Raw genomic sequence first — 15,078 nt, forward strand, 5'->3', positions numbered from 1 at the left:
CGGTGGTTGGGCACCGACTGCGCACGTGGCCCATCTGCGCTGCAGCGCCACGATTATGGCACAATCATGCCACCTCGCCGCACTTGTGCGAGCGCCGCACCGCGCCCGTGCCCACTCACCGCCCTCCAAGATAAGCGTTCACATGCAGTCCGCAGCAGTGCATTGTTATTACTAGCTACCATGGTCCTCAACCGGAATGCAGGCGAAACGTAGACAGAAAGACGATGGAATATACAATTGTTGCGTCCGCACCGTCTAGCCCAGGAACACGGCCAGCAACACGACTACCAAAATAATGACCAAAATCAGCAGCAGGCAGCACGACCGGTTCCGTGAGCTCTTCTGATGGCGCGACGCCTTCGTCAGCTCCGTAGACGCGTTCTGAGTGTGGTCTGCCACGCTCGTGATGTTAGATTCGATGTTGTCGACCAGCACGCCCTGCTCCGTGACCATAGTGCCGAGGTCGCGAAAGATCTCGTTCAGCTCCGTGATACCCTGCTCGATACCCTGGATCTCCAGCTCGCGCTCCGCAATTAGCGAGTTCTGAAAGTCTAGCTCATCCTGCGAGATCGCGTCCAGCTGCTGCTGCTGCTGGATCTGCTGCAGCGCTGTCTGCGTTCGCCTCTGCTGCTGCTGCTGCTGCGACGGCGCCTGCACCTGCATTTGCACCTGCATCTGCTGCTGCGACATGTACTCATCCTCCGCGCCGGGGGAAAGAAGGTCGGACGAACCTGGCAAATGGGACTTTGCCGCGATAACGTACTGACGCTGCTTCTCCGCGGACAGCCGCTGCACAGACTGAAAGTCAGCTAGCTGCGACGTGAACTCGCGCGCGAGCTTCTGCTGTGTGAATCGTTGCGATGGCTACTTGAGAGTTAGTTGGCGATCCGCAAGTGCCGCGCAGCCAGCCACTTACCGTGACATCGGTCCACGCCTGCAGTTCTTTGACCTCCTCGCCGAGGTTCTTGCAGAGCTCCCGCGTGTCGTCAGTCATCGTAGTGACCCGCTCTCGGATCGCGTGGGAATCCTTCTTGGTGCCAAAGGTGCCGAGAAGGCGGTGCAGCGTCGAGATGTTGCTCGTGAGAGTGAAAAGTTGGTTCGAGAGGCGGTTCGCGAGCGTGTCGAACTCGGGCGAGTCCGAGAAGCCGCCGCTACTCGTGCCCATCGTGCCGGTGGGCCGTGAGGATAGGAAAGACATGTTGACGTGGGGAAGGAGTGCTGTCGATGGTGTAGAGGTGGTGATAACGAAAGTCCGCTGTCGTCAGCCCGCCGGTGTGCAAGCTCGACCCGCTTGAGAGTGCCCTAACCCCACACCCTAACCCGACTGCCGCTTTCACGGCCGTCTGTACGCGCTTTCTTGATCTTTCACTTTTAGGTAGAACTGATTGCACCAGCAATGTCGACACCAGCGAACACGACGCCCATCCGCAGAGCCACTGTCGAGGATGTGCCGTACATTCTTGTATGCGCTGTGGTGTTTGGTATGTGAAGAACTGCGGTACGAACTGTACTGACAACACCCAGGGCTTCATCAGAGAACTCGCCGAGTACGAACATGAGCCGGACAAGGTGCTCTGCACGGAGGAGATGCTGCGAAGGACCGTGTTTGGTCCGACACCGTACGCACGCGTGCTGATTGCAGAGACCGAGGACAAGGTGCCGGCCGGCTTCGCGCTGTACTTTTATAACTACTCGACGTGGAATGGCAAACCGGGCATCTACCTCGAGGATTTATACGTGCAACCGCAGCACCGACGTCATTCATATGGATCGTCGCTGCTATTTGCGCTTGCACAGGAGCTGGTTGAGATTGACGGCGGCCGACTCGAGTGGAGTGTATGTTCGCTGGTCGCCGTGTTCGTTGTGGATATTGCTAACATTGTTGCTGCAGGTGCTCAAGTGGAACAAGCCGTCGATTGACTTCTACAAGTCGCTGTCGGCCGTGCCAATGGAGGAATGGCAGATGATGAGAGTCGACGGCGCGAACATTGGCATGCTCGCCAAGCGGTCACCTGGCGTGCGGGAGTAGAGTAGTCGACATTGTCGCGTACCCGGACTGCCGCTGATGACCACATCGCACCAAAATCTTTTCGAGGTAGAAGTGCTGCATGTAAATAGAAGTCATATAGAATAGAATAGAGAGTGAGCTAGACATCGGACTGCGTATGTAATCATGCGGAGTGGACGAGCGGAGATCACATGATTTTCGGTGGCGCCGTTCACATCCGCCGCTTGGACTTCCCAATTTTCCGCTCCAGAACAGACAACGACCACTTCCATACTTCGTCACACCTCCCGACACTGCTAGTTGCTCAGACGACCACGCCTTATACCGCTTCCTCCTGTGCGCAGACACCATGTCGACTCTTGTTGCTTCTGCCGAGCCCGTGGCGGCGGCGGCGACTCCCGTGCAGGCAAGTGCGCTACGTCATGCGTGACGCAGCCGTGCGGTTCGAGGGGCATGAGCTAACCGTGTTGCTACGCAGACCACTGGAAAGAAGACAGAGAGCGCGAACAGCGCCGAGACACTGGCGCGTATCCGCGAGAATCAGCGCAGGTCGAGGGCGCGCAAGCGCGAGTATGTGTCCGACTTGGAGACGAAGATCCACATGTGCCAAGAGGAAGGTCTACAGTTGAACGTGCAGATACAGCGGACGGCGCGGCGGGTGGTGGAGGAGAACCGCAAGCTGCGCGAGCTACTGGCACAGATGGGCGTGAACGAGTGGATGGTGGAGGACTGGCTCAAGAGCAGCACGGAGTTAACCGACGAGAACGGGGAGTTTGTGGACCGCGTGGCGCGTCGGCGGCACGAGGACGAGGTCCTCAAGGCGCAGCATCCGTGTGCGACCTGCGGGACGGCACCGGCAAAGACGAACAAGGAGGGCGGCGGGTGCCAGGGGTCCGCGACGGCAACAGCACCGGCAGCGGCTAGACCGGCCGTGTGTGCAAGCACAGCGCTGCCGAAGCAGCAACGATCACCACCACAAGCACAACCACGAGCAGCCCCCGTGCCGCTGGCGCGGCCAGTCGTGAACACATACAGCAACACGTCCCCAATACAGACTACACCGCTTGCCCCACTTCCTCAGATGGCGTCGGTCGTGTACCCGCTGAGTATGCCCACGGACATGCCGGCTGGCACGCTGATGCAACTGCCGAATGTTGCGACCGACCTTACCATGAAGCAGCCTCCGCAGCAGACACAGACAGGGGAGGAGCACACATTCGAGTTTGCGCAGGACAAATCTGCGGTGCTGCCGATCGACTTCACGTCGTACTTCCAGTCGATCGACCTGAGCATGATACCCACGACCGGCGCGGGACTGCCGACGCTGGACGCGGCGGACACCGCGGCGTTCTACGAGCTGTATGCGTCCACAGTCTCGCCGCAGACGGTGTCGTGTTGCGCCTCGTCGACCTCGTCGGCGTCGTCGCCGGACCAGGCGGCGCTGACGGGGCAGCAGGAGTCAGGGTTTTGAATGATTTTGCGGTGGCTTTTTTTCAGACTACCAGGATAGAACTTATATACGGAGCATGAGTTATACTTGATATGGATATGTGATTGTTACGTTCTTGTGAATACACTGTTGGGCGCGCTTTGCTTAAAACCAGAAGACGAACGCGGGGAGCGCGGCGGCCAATGAGCGGCGCGCGGCATGTCACCGCAATGTCACCGCACTTCGCGCGTCTCGCGAGTCGAGCCGGCGCAGAGCAGCAGCGGACCGCAGCCAAAAACCCCCGGCGCCCCTCTCCGCTGCCCTGATCGCCCGCCGCGGGGCTCTGCCCGCGACTGCTCCGCTGCGAACCGCCATGAGCCCTCGGCGGCGCGCTGTTCTGCGGGGCACGCCGCTCAGGAGTCCTCAGGAGGCGGCGGCTCAGGGGCCGTTCCCGCGTATCTGCTGTCGCCCATCGCGCCGACAGCGGCCCACGTGGGCCCGCTCCTGGCGCCGCCACGGCCGTCCGCGCACGCGTTGTCGGCATCGCCAGTTTGCCGCAGTTGCGTGCGCGCTCGACCCTGTCTGCGAGTGCATCGCACCGCGCCGGCGCAGGCAGCGTGCGCGCGAACGAACGCCGGCCCGGCGCGGCCAACGCATCCGCCACGCGCTGCAGGGGCTGCGCCTTAAGTGCGCGGCCGCGGCACGGTTAGTGCGCAGCTGCGGCGCGGCGCCCGCACAGGGGTATCTCCCAACGCTGGCTTAGCGTTCCGGCACGCGCTTCTCGATAAGCCCAGAACGTAACCTTCTCTGGGCTCCGCCGGCGGTCGTCACTGCCCATCTTCTTGTCGGACATACTCGTCTTTCGGTGTCCTCGCATTCCTCTTGCCGCAATACCCACTTCTCCCCCGTCCGCCTTCCCTACTTGCGACACGCTCTCGCTGCTCATACCCCCGTCCAGTGTTCTATCGCCCTTCCGCTGCTCCGCTGAAGCACCGTCCGCCACCTCCGCCACCGCCGCCGCCACTCGTCTCCCACTTTCAGGCGCCGACCGCCGAAACCACTTCTTCGCCGAAGCCGACCATGTCGAGCAATAGCACCAGCGACCACCACGACCCCCTGGGCGCGAATGCCCTCTCCCGCGCCTCCACCGCCGAGGCCGACATCGAACGCGGCGATCATGCCATACACGCCGTTGACTCTGCCGTTCGGGAAAGCGTCGACGACGAGTCCTCTCCTCTGCTCTTCCGCAGCGTCACCACCACAACCGCGCAGACCGAGCTCGATGGCGAGGAGCTCCGCCGTCTCGAGTCAAAGAAGCTGCCGCTTATGAAGCAACTCAGCATACTCGACCGGTACCTTCCGCTTTGGATTCTGGTATCGATGCTCATCGGCATTCCCCTTGGGTACTTCATGCCAGATCTCGGCGAGAAGCTCGAGAAGGGCGGGTTTGCTGGTGTCTCTGTCCCCATAGCTATCGGCCTGCTTATCATGATGTACCCCATCATGTGCAAGGTCCAGTTCGAGTCCCTTCACAAACTACTTGTCGTCCGGACGCTCTGGACCCAGGTCTTCATCAGTCTCGTCATTAACTGGATCATCGCGCCTCTCATCATGGTTGGCCTGTCTTGGGCCTTTCTCTACGACAGGCCCGAGCTCCGCGAGGGCCTCATCATGGTTGGCGTCGCCCGGTGTATTGCCATGGTTATGATCTGGATCGAGTTGTCCGACGGCGACACCGACTACGGTGCCATCCTCACGGCCGTGAACTCTCTTCTCCAAATGTTCCTATTTGCACCCACTGCGATGTTTTACATCAACGTCATCGGCAAGTCCGAGGACCACCTCAAGATCCCTTACGGTGTCGTCGCGCGATCTGTCGCTATCTTCCTCGGCCTCCCTCTTCTTATCGCCATTTTCACCCGCGTCATCCTCCGCGGCCGTGTAATCTCTGCCAAGGCCTACGACACCAAATTCGTCACCTTCCTCGAGCCCTTCTCTCTCCTCGGCCTCCTCTTCACCATCCTGGTCCTCTTCGCTTCCCAGGGCCGTGAGGTTATTACGCAGCTCACCTCTGTCCTCCGCGTCATGGTCCCCATGACCATCTACTTTTTCCTCCTCTTTTTTGGCACACTTTACCTCTGCTACAAGCTTGGCTATACATACAAGATCTGCTCCGCCCAGGCCTTCACCGCCGCTAGCAACAACTTCGAGCTCGCCATCGCAGTTATTGTCTCCTTCTACGGCATCTCCTCTACTCAGGCACTTGCCGCTACTGTCGGTCCTCTTCTCGAGGTCCCTGTTCTTCTATCATTTGTCTATGTTATCCAGCACTTCCGAGAGAGAATCAGATGGGGCAACCACGGCAGCTCAGACATCCTCTAAACCCCTCAACAATCTTAACCATTTCTTTCTCACACTATGCAGCACGATACAACGTCATAATATATGAATAGAAGGGATTGTTTGGCTGGGCGTATTTACCGGGTTTTTTTTTTCTCTCCATGTTCTCTGCCATTGTCACGTCTTTTGGGTTGTAGTGCAGAATATGTTCCTGTGACTGGTAACAGATGTCTTTTGGAGTAGCGTCGCGATCTTGGTGTATTTTATGTTGTATATAAGGAATATATCTGCGAGTCTGCTCTGCGGATAGCATCTTATCGATCTCTACAAGTTGGATGTGCGAGGTCAGTGCTCTATGACGTCAAGGACTCTATTACCCGGATTTGTATATCTCGGAGAGCATTTTCGATAAGCGGCGCATCGTCGAATGGAGCATCCCACCACTTCGCGATCACCACGTCTCCTCCCCGTTCAGTACATTAGCAAGGCGAACTGCGGCGACAACGCTCTAGCTCGAGAGTCTGGGAATTGTCATTTACATTTACCCATGGCGGCAGCCTCAGCTGCTAGTCCCATTCGTACGCGTGGCACCGAAGGTGACCATGCCTCGCCTGATCGCGTGCCGGTCCCGCTCGACTGCGTGCAGTTCACATCCTTCCGCCTCTCGCATGCAAGCCCGTCGCACATGCACTCGACCTCTCGCTCGGTGTTGATTGGACCCATCCCATCAGACTGGCTGCGGCGTCACCAGAAGGTCTGGCTTGCGCGCATTGCGAGATCAAGTGATCAAGAGTTCAAGCAGGCGTGGTCATCGACTTTTCCAGACTCGTCACTGCCGTCGCATCCGCCTCCCACGCTTGCGGGTGTGGCAACGGCTGCGGTGTCGTTAAGAGGGGTGCCAATAGGCAACAACAATATCAGCAGCAGTGTGCGGTCGTATGGGACTTCGATACCGCGCGCGGGAACAAGTCCGCGATCGATACCCCGCGGCTCGCTGTCGCAATACCCCGGCTTCCACGACACCGCGCAAAGCACCAATAGCAGCCCTGGTGGCCAGCAACAGTTTCACGACGCATCAGCAGCACCTTTGTCAACCGCAGCTGGCGCGTCCTCTATCTCGTCATCGCGCTACCACGAAGCGCCGTCACATTTTTCCACGCCAGCGCATTCGCCTATGCTTTCGCCAAAGTTTGCCCCCCATAACTCGCCATCTGCGGGAACCGTGAAGCCATTCCAGCGGTATTCAGATGGAAATGTCGACTTTGCGGAGATTCCGAGATCATTGTCGCGAGGACGGCTCACGTCGCGGTTTCCGAGTAGCGGATATCAGGGTAGTGCGTTCGCGCCGTCGAGCTACACTTCGACGCAGTCGTTTAGGACTGCTCGTGCTCCGTCGTCGGTGTCTGATGTGACTGAGACTGAGCGGTCACGATCCAGATCGCGTCGTCCGTCGCCATCTGCTGGGGCAATGTATACCCGTCGCTCAGTGTCGCATGACAGCGTCGCATCGACATTGCGACCCCTGCGTCCGGCAGGCACGAGCCTTCGATCAATGATCGCAACCTCGACAGTCTCGGACGCGCAAGACCCGAACCGCGGACAGATAATTGTGCCGCAATTTAATCGTGTTCAAAAAAACGCTGCGAAATCTAGTCTTGCAACGATTTTACAACGGGACGCGGAAGTGCGGCGACAGAGTCGATCTTCAGTATCTGATTCACATAGTCAGCGAGATTCGGATGTGCTCTCGCGACGACGGTTGCTAGATGATGACGACGAGGATGAGCATGGCAGTCATAACTCTGATAATGATTCCTTGCAGCAGCTTGATTTCAACTTTTTACCGGAACGTGTTGCGCATCATAACGAGGACGAGGTATACGACGTCGTTGTCGACGGCGCAAGTATTCTGGGCGCAATGGGCCCAGAGCTCGCAACCGCGGCGGCTGGAAGCAACAGCGACGGCACAACAGGATACCAACTCAAGCCCGGTCAAATTGTTAAGATCGACAGAGTTCTGATCGTGATAAAGTCTGCAACCGTGCGTAGCTTGCCGTCGGATTACAACGAAAGTGACCATACGCAGCTGAACTCCGTCGAGCGTGCGAGGGAGTATGTTGTCGCCGCGCGATATACCGGTGATGATGCAGTACCATTTGTGTTGCAGTTTTACAAAACTCTGGTAAGTGTTGCGTACTATAAGTTATTGAATGAGGTCGCTAACATATATGGAGTAGACTATACCGGCAATCGACAACGATCCAGAGCTGCCAGCAGTGGCGTATACAATCCCTCTTGACCGCCGTGTTGCGAACGTGAGCATATTCTCTTCGCTTGACAAATCTCTCGCATTATGGCAATCAGTGGGCGAAAAGAGCAAATATCCCAAGACGATGATCTACATATTGCGCTTCCGTGCCCCATCGGCAAGCATTGCGTGGTACGGCTTTTTCCGAAGCGTGTTCGGCGGCAAGGTAGTGCGGGATATGGTTGTGCAAGTGCCTGATCTCGAGGCGTCGTTGCGGATCGTGATTCCATGGGACGAGATTCGCGCACGCAATTTGCGAAAGCTGGGGAGTGTCTGGCACAACGAGACACAGCAAGCAGAGGTCACGCAGCAACAGCACAGCAATGACGAGGAAGGTACGATTGAGGATTTGACAGAGTATACGATTCAAACAGCGTTGAATATATTGGATCAAGTGCCAGAGTTTCGCGAGACGGTCGCGTACTGGCGCGAGCATGAGCGGCTGGGCCTCGCCTGGCGAAGATACGATCGGATCGAGTGGCTTCGGGACGTGAACGAGCAGCACATGTACGCTGCATGGGCCTTGCGGAAAACACACGAGCTCGAATTGCGTCCCAAGGTGCACTACCCGACCTTCGCTCCTTCGCCTACCGCACGCGCACAGACACTGGTAGAGCCACCGCCTATAGAGGGGTTTCTAATTCGACTCACACAGCACTCGGGAAATAGGTCGCATATGGGTCGGTTGTTTTACAAACAGTTTTACTTTATGTGCCACGATAACTTGCTCGTGTTTTGCAAGCCTCATCACGCGACGCCGCCGGCATTTGAGAAGCCATTTTCGATGACGGAGGCGTCCGGAACACACAAGTTTGTCCATGAATTTACGCCGTATCCGATGAAAAATGGGCAGATTGAATGGCTCGATAGCTCGAAAGAGCATAATTACCATAAGCTGAAGGAGTTGGATGAGATTGCGCTGTCAGAGGTATATCGGAAGCTGTATCAGATACTAACGTCGGCGGGTTTTATCGATTTGAGCGACGTGGATGATGTAAGGCCTGTCCTGCGAAGTATGTTTCTTGTGTATGGGTTCTAGGAGTAGGTGGGGTGGTCTGACAAGGAACGTAGATACCACGGTGGACTCGAACATTGGCGTGGGCGATGGCGTGAACTTCAACCAATCCGGGCGTAACGACAGTACAAACTACGAAGACGGCGTCATCACGAATTTCGACGACGACCGCGTCTTCGAGCTAGTTTTGCGCAGCGGGCTTGTGATCCGGTTACAAGCATTTAATAAGATCACGCGGGACGAATGGATTTCGCGGTTGAACGAGCTGCGAATATACTGGCGCTCGCGAACCGAGTCGGACGCGCGCACATTGACGGCGTTGAAGGCAGATAACCTCGCGCAACTGCATATTGACGAGGAGATGGAGTCACAAATCGGGGAGGCGGCGTCAAAGTGGGAGGCGCTTCGCGGTGTCGCGGATCCAGAGATATATAACGTCTGCCGGCTAGGATTCTGTCGCAGTATTACGGTGTGTTTTAGTCACTGCCGTATGCAAGTGGTTAACAAAACTGATACGTTTGTGCAGATCAAAGGACAGCTGTTCTATAAGCTGCGACGACAGGCGACGTTTCAACTCAGCTATGTCGTCATATGTCACGGCCACCTGATCATCTATGAAGCACAGTCGCGCGCGCGCACCGGTGTGGAGGTACCGAAGATCTACCACAAGAAATCTGATGTGATCCCTCTGCGCGAGTGCTACGTGTACTCAGGCATCTTGACGGAAGCCGACCTCGCTAACCCGAGCAATTCTTTCACCACAAGCACTGCGCCAGGAATGTATTCTCTGCCACGGATCTACCGCGATGGCACAACGGCGTCTGACGACGAATATTCTCGTTGTTTTGTCGTGTGGCGTCCGAAACCCGGGAAGCCTGCGATGACAGGCGAGGACGCTGCCAAGGCGTTCCGGAAACAACAGCTGCAAAAGAAAAAGAAATTGAAGAGAAGTAAAGTTGCCGCCGTCGCTGACCCGGAGGCGGCAGGCTCGGGCGATGTCGGCGCGAACGACGAGAACAAGTTTTACAGGGCGAACAAGCTCGGAATCTCCGGAGCGGCGATTATGATGATGGCGCGCTCGCGCATGGAGAAGGAGTTATGGGTATCTGTGCTCGCGGACGAGATCGGTCGGATACAGGATAAGTGCATTACGCATCATGTTGCTTGTTAGAGCTGAGAGAAAGAAGAATGGATAAGACGAAACTGATGCAGGCAATAAAGGAACAGACAACCCGGCTTGGCAAATAGCTGGTTCTACGTGTGGTGCATATTGGGCTGATATTAATTACAGTTTTTGCTTTTTTGGAATGAGCGAGCGAGCAGAGTTTTTGTTATGTACAGACGGATGTGGCTGTAGCATTGTGGAGTTAATGGGCCAGGATTCATAGGCAGAAAGATTAGATACAAGTATGGCGTTTAAGGGTAGCTGTGAGCTGTAGGCCACGGCATGTACTCATAGGTCTTCATGGTGTGAAAAGCTACGCGTGCTGCATGGAAGCAAGTGAGAAGATAATCATTCTTGGTTCACCTTGGTGGTGATGCTGGTATCGCGATTAGCGGTTAGGACTCCCGGTAGCAGCGGCGAGGTACCAGGATGGGCGAGAGCAGTATCTGCTACAGAGGACGTGACCGAATAATTGGTCTGCAAGTGCGTGCCTAGACTCTTTCGGTAGGGTCTGATGACAATGAAGGGAGAAAGTGCCATGTCTTGGTTTCAGCCGTAGAGAAGGGACCTTTGCTGCTCGTGAAGGTTCCCACATGAACGTACGAATAACCCAACGCCGCATGTTCGCTACGCAGGACCACGTTGCGCGCTAAGGAGAAGTGGCAGCTGTTCCTCGTGCAGGCTGTGATGCTATATTGTCGCTGGCAATGATGTTCGAACGGGCGACAACGTGGGATACACGCGGGGCAGCGGCGGTGACGTGAGGCGCCGGCGGGAAGAGCAGAGTGCAAAAGGGCAACCTTGTTGGTCGCTCAACGGCGCGCTAGTTCCGGGCGGGGCCCTCTGCCGAAACTGGCGAAATTCGCATGCTGCGGCGGAGATGAGACATACTCGCCATCTGCGGTTCGAGGCGCTAGGCCAGGGCGGGTGCTGTGGCGGAGCTTAATCCGCCCTCTGCGCCTGCTTCGCTGCGGCGGTGCGCCATAGCAGTCGCGCTTGGACCAGAACGCCACGTGCGGCGCAACCGCCGAGGTCCCCAGGGCGGCGGGTTCGCAGCCAGTCGCAGGACGTGTAAAACGATTTTGTGCTCGCGTGCGGTTCTGCGTCACCGCCAAGGTCGTCGTTGGCGGAAAATCCTGTGCGCCGCAGGCACATTCATATCACCATACTTCGCCGCCTCTCTCTCCATTGTTCCTCTCACTCGCTGTGTTATAGACCCTGACCCTCCTTGCTGCTCCATCGTGACTTTCTCCTCCTTCCCAGCACTCTCATAATGGCTGACGACCTCTCTTCCCTCGTTCTCAACGAGTTCACTCGTCGCGACGACTGCTCTACATCCAACGACTACGATGGTCGGCTCGGCGTCCGTATCTCGGCCATCTTCGTCATCATGTTCAGCAGCATGTTCGGTATGTTGGTCTACTTCTCTACCTCATAGCTTGCTGGTACTGTTACTAAGTAACTCACAGGCGCGTTGTTCCCCATATTCACAAAGCACATGAAACTTCGTGTCCATGATATGTTCTACTTTGTCGCCAAGTTCTTCGGTTCTGGTGTCATCGTTGCCACTGCCTTCATTCATGTATGTTCCATTCACTACTTAGCAGACTTTTGACAGTAGCTAATTGTACAGTTACTGGATCCTGCTATCGAGGAGCTGTCTGATGAATGCTTGACCGGCACCTGGCAATTGTACCCGTGGGCCATCGCCATCGCCATGTTCGCAATCTTTGTTCTGTTCTTCATTGAAATAGCGACCTATCGGTTCGCAAACCTAGACTTTCTAGCTGAGAACGGTCAAGGTATGCACATGCACGACGATAACGGCCCCGGTACCGCCAAGCACTTCTCTCACGCCGACTCGCATGTCGACGCCGACCAGGGCCCTGAGCCGCGCGACGCCATCCGCTTGCAGGACAAAGAGGATGTCGGTGCGATTGATCTGGAGGAGCAAGAGAACGCCGTCGTGAGCGAGAGCTTGAGCGCGCAGTTGGCAGCAGTCGTGATTCTCGAATTTGGCGTAGTGTTCCACTCCATCTTCATTGGTCTGAGTTTGGCTGTTGCCGGTAGCGAGTTCAACACTTTATACGTTGTTCTTGTGTTCCACCAGGGTTTTGAGGGTCTTGGTCTCGGTTCCAGATTGGCGGCTACGCCATGGCGGAAAGACAAGCGCTGGGTTCCCTTTGTTATGGGCATCGTCTACGGTCTCACCACTCCCATCGCCATTGCCATAGGTCTCGGTGTGCGATATTCGTACAACGACTCCACCCGCCGTGCTCTTATTGCCAACGGCATCTTCGACTCTTTGTCCGCCGGTATCTTGCTTTACACAGGTCTCGTCGAGCTCATGGCGCACGAGTTCTTGTTCTCTAATGACATGAAGAAGGCTCCCTTCTCCCATGTTCTCCTTGCTTTTGGCACCATGTGCCTCGGCGCTGGTCTTATGGCGCTCCTCGGTCGCTGGGCTTAATTCAAAATACCGCAAGATAGAGCTAGTAAGATCAATTTTTTTGTTAATCGCGGTTTGTTATTTTATTCATGGCACTGTTGGGAACTTAGGTTAATTGGGTTGTCAAATAGAGAGATCACGCATTTTATAAAAACTCTTAAAACAATTGCCGAGATATGATATGCATCGAGCTCTACACGTAGGTGTGTATCGTGTCACGACGCAATGCAAAATGCTGCCAAGAACATTGCAAAGATAAAAACACTTCCCGCTACACTGAACACAAAACGAACTTGATACTGTACAAATACACCCAACTACTATTCGTCATCTGGCTTAGCCAAGCTTCCCATTTCCAGCTTGTCGCCAGACTCTCCAACGAACAAGATGCGGTTGATCGCCGTCGGCTCATCCTCGTCCTCGCCTTCAATAAATATAACCAGTGATGTAACCCGCTGGAAATGTACGAAGTGGAGCTTCACCACGCTCCAGCCTTGCTCGTCAGGCTCGCTGATCTCGGACTCGTGCACGGCCGGCACCGAGGTCACGTCGTCGAACGACAGAACTGACGGCAGGTTTTTCCACAGCTTTATCCGCGCAGGGCGTTGCCGCGTCTCTTCCTCATCCTGTGCTTGCGGCACGCTGGTCTGGATCAGCATGGTGTGCAGTTTCACAAAGTTGTTGAACGGCACGTAGAACAGCAGTTGCGAGTCCGCGTCACTCTGCAAGCACGGCGCGCTCACGCTGAGCAACGTCGCTGGAGGAGATGAAAACACAGTGCGCACACTGTCGGTGAAGTCCGTACCTTTGCGGCCTGTAATCGCGTTCAGCGCCTCCAGCGCCTTCATTTCAATCGCACCGTTGATATCATCAAAGCCCCGTGGAATCAGCGATTTGAATGTCGCATTAGGTGCCCGCTCAGCCGCAGTTGATGATGAAGATGACGACGATGCGACGACAGTCGCCGACGAGGACGAAGATGAGTCGCCAGCAAGTTTGGCATGGTTGGCGACTGCCTTTCCAAGCTCAACCACGTTTGCGTCCCGAATTCGCGCGACTTCCCGACCTTTATGGAAAAACACGAACGATGGGCTGTACAGCCAGAATGTTAGTCAATCTTGTTCTGACACAGTTCTGCGAAGTTTAACCCCTTACATCGTCGTGATCTTCAGCTGTTGCGCCACTTCTTTGTTTTGATCGACATCGGCGGAAGCGAATACCAGGCTGGGGTACTTTGCTGGAAGACTTGCAAAATACGGCGCGATCACTTTGCATGGTCCTGTATAATATTATTAGCAATGATAATTGCGAGTGTACTACCGTCGTAACCAAATCGCCGCTACTGCACGCACATACGGATGTCCGTACACAACACACTCACACAACGACGTCACCTCACAGGACTCGGCAAGCAAACACATCTGACAGAGAGTACACATACCACACCATGTCGCATTGAAGTCGACGACAACAAAATCATGCTCCGCCAACGCCAGAAACTGCGCTGCATTCGAGATCACTTGAACGCCTGATGCCATAATTAAGATTGATGGTTGTTCTGTGGTCGTCTATTGCGTAATTAACGAGCTTTGCCGTGAGAACTGTGCGGTAAACAAGTCCTTATTATGATAATCCTAATTTCGTTCAATCGCTTAAAATCAACTGTGCCTGAAGTACAGAACAATGTAGAACTGTAGACCAACAAGAGGCATCATCAGCTTCACGGCATTTCTGATTTCAGATCGCGAGTCCACGTCCTTACACCACACCCTTATGCTTACATCTCCTGAGCATTAACCTGGCAGGTAATACGTCAACTTCACTACACAGCAACATAGTCCCAACAGCAGTAACTTTTAAGGACCAGGACTCGGTGCAGGCTAATTTGTGCAATAATTCCTCTGTAAGTTGGAACAGGCTCTACTGACTTAGCCGGCGGCATACATCATCCGCGATACACAAGCCTCAACCGCGGAGCCGGTCTCGTGCCCCAAAATCGACGACCATGGACTTCTTTTGGTTCATCACAGGTTGGGAAGTCCTGAAAATCTTCGTGCTGGCATACTTGGTCCTGATCTATGAATTAGAGTGCTGCTCGTCTTTGCGTACCTTGGGTGGAAGCATGGAACCAAACTCCGTCGGTTGACCGTTCAATTGATTTCGAACCACTTGATCACAGCGACTTCGAGCTTGATATTATAAGTGGATAATTTGAGACTGTTGTATGGCATTTAGCTCCCTTACCCTAGCGAATAAGACATTAGAGACTCTTACGTGAGGTGAAGTTGTCTCACCTCTCGCTCTTTCACGTGAGGCGACTTCAAAATAATGTCCCAGACTCTGATAGTTGAACCGAACTCTCAG

General features: G+C 55.3%; 7 protein-coding genes across 7 annotated transcripts; 5 read left to right on the forward strand and 2 right to left on the reverse strand.

The window, feature by feature from the left end:
• Nucleotides 1-56: 56 nt before the first annotated feature.
• Nucleotides 57-1,321, reverse strand: V1518DRAFT_408754 (t-SNARE). The gene is made up of 2 exons (XM_066902209.1): nucleotides 917-1,321; nucleotides 57-864 (listed from the first exon to the last, which is right to left on the reverse strand). The coding sequence occupies exons 1-2, from the start codon at nucleotides 1,196-1,198 to the stop codon at nucleotides 256-258; spliced, it is 891 nt and encodes a 296-aa protein (XP_066761912.1). The 5' UTR covers nucleotides 1,199-1,321; the 3' UTR covers nucleotides 57-255.
• Nucleotides 1,322-1,377: 56 nt separating this feature from the next.
• On the forward strand, nucleotides 1,378-2,159 carry V1518DRAFT_408756 (acyl-CoA N-acyltransferase). The gene is made up of 3 exons (XM_066902210.1): nucleotides 1,378-1,462; nucleotides 1,525-1,836; nucleotides 1,892-2,159. Exons 1-3 carry the CDS (start codon nucleotides 1,397-1,399, stop codon nucleotides 2,027-2,029), a joined length of 516 nt encoding a protein of 171 aa, XP_066761913.1. The 5' UTR covers nucleotides 1,378-1,396; the 3' UTR covers nucleotides 2,030-2,159.
• Nucleotides 2,160-2,223: 64 nt separating this feature from the next.
• V1518DRAFT_408758 (uncharacterized protein) lies at nucleotides 2,224-3,614 on the forward strand. Its single transcript, XM_066902211.1, has 2 exons — nucleotides 2,224-2,414; nucleotides 2,487-3,614. Exons 1-2 carry the CDS (start codon nucleotides 2,358-2,360, stop codon nucleotides 3,477-3,479), a joined length of 1,050 nt encoding a protein of 349 aa, XP_066761914.1. The 5' UTR covers nucleotides 2,224-2,357; the 3' UTR covers nucleotides 3,480-3,614.
• Nucleotides 3,615-4,194: 580 nt separating this feature from the next.
• Nucleotides 4,195-6,102, forward strand: V1518DRAFT_408760 (sodium bile acid symporter family-domain-containing protein). The gene has a single exon (XM_066902212.1). The coding sequence runs from the start codon at nucleotides 4,518-4,520 to the stop codon at nucleotides 5,817-5,819; it is 1,302 nt and encodes a 433-aa protein (XP_066761915.1). The 5' UTR covers nucleotides 4,195-4,517; the 3' UTR covers nucleotides 5,820-6,102.
• A 222-nt stretch (nucleotides 6,103-6,324) lies between these two features.
• On the forward strand, nucleotides 6,325-10,271 carry V1518DRAFT_402896 (Pleckstrin homology domain-containing protein; the record flags this gene model as incomplete). Its single annotated transcript, XM_066901851.1, has 4 exons — nucleotides 6,325-7,959; nucleotides 8,015-9,098; nucleotides 9,157-9,569; nucleotides 9,627-10,271. 4 exons carry the CDS (start codon nucleotides 6,325-6,327, stop codon nucleotides 10,269-10,271), a joined length of 3,777 nt encoding a protein of 1,258 aa, XP_066761916.1.
• Nucleotides 10,272-11,362: 1,091 nt separating this feature from the next.
• V1518DRAFT_408766 (Zinc/iron permease) lies at nucleotides 11,363-12,878 on the forward strand. The gene is made up of 3 exons (XM_066902213.1): nucleotides 11,363-11,674; nucleotides 11,735-11,847; nucleotides 11,899-12,878. The coding sequence occupies exons 1-3, from the start codon at nucleotides 11,539-11,541 to the stop codon at nucleotides 12,733-12,735; spliced, it is 1,086 nt and encodes a 361-aa protein (XP_066761917.1). The 5' UTR covers nucleotides 11,363-11,538; the 3' UTR covers nucleotides 12,736-12,878.
• Nucleotides 12,812-14,435, reverse strand: V1518DRAFT_408767 (PITH domain-containing protein). Its single transcript, XM_066902214.1, has 3 exons — nucleotides 14,156-14,435; nucleotides 13,870-13,993; nucleotides 12,812-13,806 (listed from the first exon to the last, which is right to left on the reverse strand). Exons 1-3 carry the CDS (start codon nucleotides 14,250-14,252, stop codon nucleotides 13,035-13,037), a joined length of 993 nt encoding a protein of 330 aa, XP_066761918.1. The 5' UTR covers nucleotides 14,253-14,435; the 3' UTR covers nucleotides 12,812-13,034.
• Nucleotides 14,436-15,078: the final 643 nt, after the last annotated feature.

The sequence above is a fragment of the Limtongia smithiae genome (genome assembly GCF_038497785.1).
Source record: "Limtongia smithiae strain NRRL Y-17922 unplaced genomic scaffold V1518scaffold_1, whole genome shotgun sequence".
NCBI lineage: Eukaryota > Fungi > Ascomycota > Lipomycetes > Lipomycetales > Lipomycetaceae > Limtongia > Limtongia smithiae.

Coding starts and splice junctions, on each gene's coding strand:
- V1518DRAFT_408754 (XM_066902209.1), bottom strand. CDS start 1,198: ATGTCTTTCCTATCCTCACGGCCCACCGGCACGATGGGCACGAGTAGC. Junction 865..916: donor AGGCGTGGACCGATGTCACG/GTAAGTGGCTGG, acceptor ACTCTCAAGTAG/CCATCGCAACGATTCACACA.
- V1518DRAFT_408760 (XM_066902212.1), top strand. CDS start 4,518: ATGTCGAGCAATAGCACCAGCGACCACCACGACCCCCTGGGCGCGAAT.
- V1518DRAFT_408766 (XM_066902213.1), top strand. CDS start 11,539: ATGGCTGACGACCTCTCTTCCCTCGTTCTCAACGAGTTCACTCGTCGC. Junction 11,675..11,734: donor CATGTTCAGCAGCATGTTCG/GTATGTTGGTCT, acceptor AGTAACTCACAG/GCGCGTTGTTCCCCATATTC. Junction 11,848..11,898: donor TTGCCACTGCCTTCATTCAT/GTATGTTCCATT, acceptor CTAATTGTACAG/TTACTGGATCCTGCTATCGA.
- V1518DRAFT_408758 (XM_066902211.1), top strand. CDS start 2,358: ATGTCGACTCTTGTTGCTTCTGCCGAGCCCGTGGCGGCGGCGGCGACT. Junction 2,415..2,486: donor CGGCGGCGACTCCCGTGCAG/GCAAGTGCGCTA, acceptor GTTGCTACGCAG/ACCACTGGAAAGAAGACAGA.
- V1518DRAFT_408756 (XM_066902210.1), top strand. CDS start 1,397: ATGTCGACACCAGCGAACACGACGCCCATCCGCAGAGCCACTGTCGAG. Junction 1,463..1,524: donor AGGATGTGCCGTACATTCTT/GTATGCGCTGTG, acceptor GACAACACCCAG/GGCTTCATCAGAGAACTCGC. Junction 1,837..1,891: donor GCGGCCGACTCGAGTGGAGT/GTATGTTCGCTG, acceptor TTGTTGCTGCAG/GTGCTCAAGTGGAACAAGCC.
- V1518DRAFT_408767 (XM_066902214.1), bottom strand. CDS start 14,252: ATGGCATCAGGCGTTCAAGTGATCTCGAATGCAGCGCAGTTTCTGGCG. Junction 13,994..14,155: donor CTTCAATGCGACATGGTGTG/GTATGTGTACTC, acceptor AATATTATACAG/GACCATGCAAAGTGATCGCG. Junction 13,807..13,869: donor CAGCTGAAGATCACGACGAT/GTAAGGGGTTAA, acceptor CTGGCTGTACAG/CCCATCGTTCGTGTTTTTCC.